At 34.9% G+C, this 3,392-nt stretch overlaps 1 protein-coding gene across 2 annotated transcripts in view; it reads right to left on the reverse strand.

The window, feature by feature from the left end:
* The window catches only part of LOC106870735 (prosaposin), a 72,489-nt gene that overhangs the window by 30,615 nt on the left and 38,482 nt on the right, over positions 1 to 3,392 (reverse strand). For both annotated transcript variants that reach the window (XM_014916915.2, XM_014916924.2), the window contains exons 12-13: positions 2,536 to 2,598; positions 531 to 590 (exon numbers count right to left, since the gene is read on the reverse strand). In XM_014916915.2, coding sequence (XP_014772401.1) covers positions 531 to 590; positions 2,536 to 2,598 — 123 coding nt within the window. The remainder of the gene's footprint in view (positions 1 to 530; positions 591 to 2,535; positions 2,599 to 3,392) is intronic.

Below are 3,392 nucleotides of genomic sequence, written 5' to 3' on the forward strand. Positions count from 1 at the left end.
ATGTTTGTATACATTTATGTGTGTGTTTGTAAGAGACAGAGTGTGAGTGAGTGAAGGGGTGTGTGTGTGCGTGTGTATGTGTGTGAGACAGAGTGAGAGAGCGGTGTGTATGTAGTATTTACTCTCTCTCTCTCTCTCTCTCTCTCATACACACGAACACACAAAATAGAGAGTGAAGCTTTTTGCGGTTGTTACGTCAATACCGGAAGTTGACATTGAGGAACCTTTTTAAAGAAGTGAATCTTAAATATAAAGCAATATTATTTATTTTTAATTAAAAAAATCAAATGAAGAGCCTAAGATTTATCCGAGGTCAAATTATTCATGTATTACAAGTATGGAAGCATTTGGTGAAGTCGATTTGACGTGAAAAGCGATTACACACACAGTATAGATTAAAAGATAAATCAGATTGGTTGAAAACAGCTTAACTAAGAATTGAACCAGAGTCAGTTGCTTGGGGAGTTTACTAGCCCATTTCAGTGTTTGCACTTTATATTATCAAAGCTAAAATAATTAGGAATACTTACAATTTTTTCCACTAAATCAGTAACAATAACACCAGCATAAGTATCAACAACCAGCTCACACTGAAATAAATATTTTAGAAAAAGCATTCATTAGAATGGTGAAAATAATTTGCATAATTTCATATACTCAGAACAAACATAATAGGGACATGAGAACAAGAGTGTCTCATAGCTGTAGCTCAATCTGTTTGAGATAGCCAAAGGTCACATTGAACAACAGAGTGCTGATACAAGGCTAAACAACAAAAATAACCAATGAAAATGTCAAGATTAAGAAATAACATTTGCACCACAATAATCTAACAATAAAAGCGATCTCCATTTTCAATCAATTGATTTTCCTGCACTACTCAAGCCAAATTTTAAAATAAAATAAATAAATAAAATATTCTCATCTAATTGTTGGGTCAGATTAAAAAAAAAAATATTGAACACTCTCTGAGTGGTTGGCGTTAGGAAGGGCATCCAGCTGTAGAAACTCTGCCAAATCAGACTGGAGCCTGGTGTTGCCATCCGGTTTCACCAGTCCTCAGTCAAATCGTCCAACCCATGCTAGCATGGAAAGCGGACGTTAAACGATGATGATGATCTGATGAGGGTTTTTTTTTGTCTTTTTTACTCCTTTTCTTCAATGAGAACAAGTTATAGATTTGAATCTTTGCATGTTGTTAGACCAATATTACTTTTACATGTGAATGTTTTATTTTCTCAATGTCCTTTCAACCCGGATATATCAATTCCATAAGTCAACTATCATACACACAACAATTAAAAAAACTGGGTCAACAGTCCACTACCACCACAGCCATTGTATCATAATAAGTGATGATCTGATTCACGCATGTCCATAATAGTGGTTTTAATATCCTTTTACAGGTTTCAGTCATTTGACTGTGGCCATGATGGAGCACCGCCTTAAAAGGTTTTAGTCAGATATATGCCCCTCACCCCACCCACAGCACTTCTTTGTAAACCTAGTACTTATCCTATTGATTTCTAGTTGAACCGCTAAGTTACATGGCATAAACAGACACACACACATATATGATGGACTTCTTTCAGTTTCTGTCAACCAAATCCACTCACAAGGCTTTGGTAAGCTTGAGACTATAGTAGAAGACACTTGTTCAAGGTGCCAAGCAGTAGAACTGAACCGAGAACCATGTGGTTAGGAAGCAAGCTTCTTACCACACATAAAAATGGAGTCAGAGGTCCAGTGCTTCAACTTCAGTCTCAGTACAGAATTAATGTATGAGGAAAAAAAAAAAGAAAAAAAAGAAATGCTCATTCAACAATGTGATGCCATCATTTGTATGTTTTTAGATCTGTTCTTCCATCTTAGGATGGTTTAAACCAGTGATTCTCAACTGGGGTCTATATAAAATTTTTGGGGATCCACACAAAATAATAAATTGGGGATTCACAATAGTATTTTAAGGGCCCTTGAAAAATGTATTGCAAGAAAAAACTAGGTTTCTTTCTCTAACATTTTACATAGTTCAATCTATACAAACTAATGTGTGAAAAACAAAACAGGAATTTTGAAAGAGGTTTCTATAAAACTAGGTTTTAAACACATTAGATGGCTATGGGGGTCTATCAGAATAAAATAGTAATCAAAAAGATCCACAGATAAAAAATGGTTGAGAACCCCTGGTTTAAACAAATATATATCATAGACATGTTTTTGCAGCAGGATGCCTTTCTTGTCATTAATTTATCTGTTTACCAAGTAAGTGTTCACTTATTCTTCATGTTTTTGACAGCAAAGAACCAGTAGACAATTTCTTGATAGGGAGATGACAATTTGTAATAAATGCAACTATCTGTATCTCAGGGATTTTTTTTTTTTTTTTTTGGTTTGAAAAGTGCAAACGTAAACATTTACATACTAGACATGCTTTACAGTTTCTGTCTTCCAAATTCATTCATAAGACATTAGATGAAATCATACAATGCAAAATAGTAAACTCAAACTGTTTTACAAATTAAAGCACCCACTTACCATTTCTTTATATTGACCAAGGTGGCTACAAACCTCCTTCTTCAAAATGTCTTGCAATTCTTCCTGTTAAATATATAGTAAAACCAAAATAATTTCTAAACACAAAATATAGAAAAGGATATAATTTACATCTGGAACTATCAACTATATGAATAAGTGTGTGTTTAGTATAAATACAAATTAAAATAAAAAATTTTTATAAAAATGATACTTTAAGTTGTATACTAACATTGCTACAGAATTAAGGTGACAAGCTGGCAGAATTTTTATTACACCAAGCAAGATACGTAGCAGTATTTCAACTGTCTTTACATTCTGAGTTCAAATTCTACCAAGGTTGATTTTGCCTTTCATCCTTTTGGGGTCAATAAAAATAAGTACCAGTTGAACACTGAAGTTCATTTGACTTCAAAATTTGAAAACAATATTGCTACAGAAGTAAGGTGGTGAGCCAACACAATAGTTAGTATGCCAGGCAAAATCCTTAGTGACATTTCATCTATGTTCTGAGTTCAAATTCTGCCGAAGTTGACTTTGCATTTCATCCCTTTGGGGTTGATAAAATAAATACCAGTTGAACACTGGGGTCAATATAACCAACTTACCTTCTCCCGATATTGCTGGCCTTGTGCCAAAATTTGAAACCAATATTGCTAGCGAACTAAATTTGTAGGAACACTAAACTTGGCATGCGAAGACCTGTTGGGGGCAAGCGAAAACAAAATCGTGATGGCACCTGTACCAGTAAATCACTAAGAGCACCGTCCGAGCGTGATCGTTGCCAGAGCACCAGCTGTCTGGCTTCTGTGCCGGTGGCATGTAAATAGCACCATTTGAGCGTGACCGTTACCAACGTC

This window comes from Octopus bimaculoides, chromosome 1 (genome assembly GCF_001194135.2).
Source record: "Octopus bimaculoides isolate UCB-OBI-ISO-001 chromosome 1, ASM119413v2, whole genome shotgun sequence".
Classification (NCBI taxonomy): Eukaryota; Metazoa; Mollusca; class Cephalopoda; order Octopoda; family Octopodidae; genus Octopus; species Octopus bimaculoides.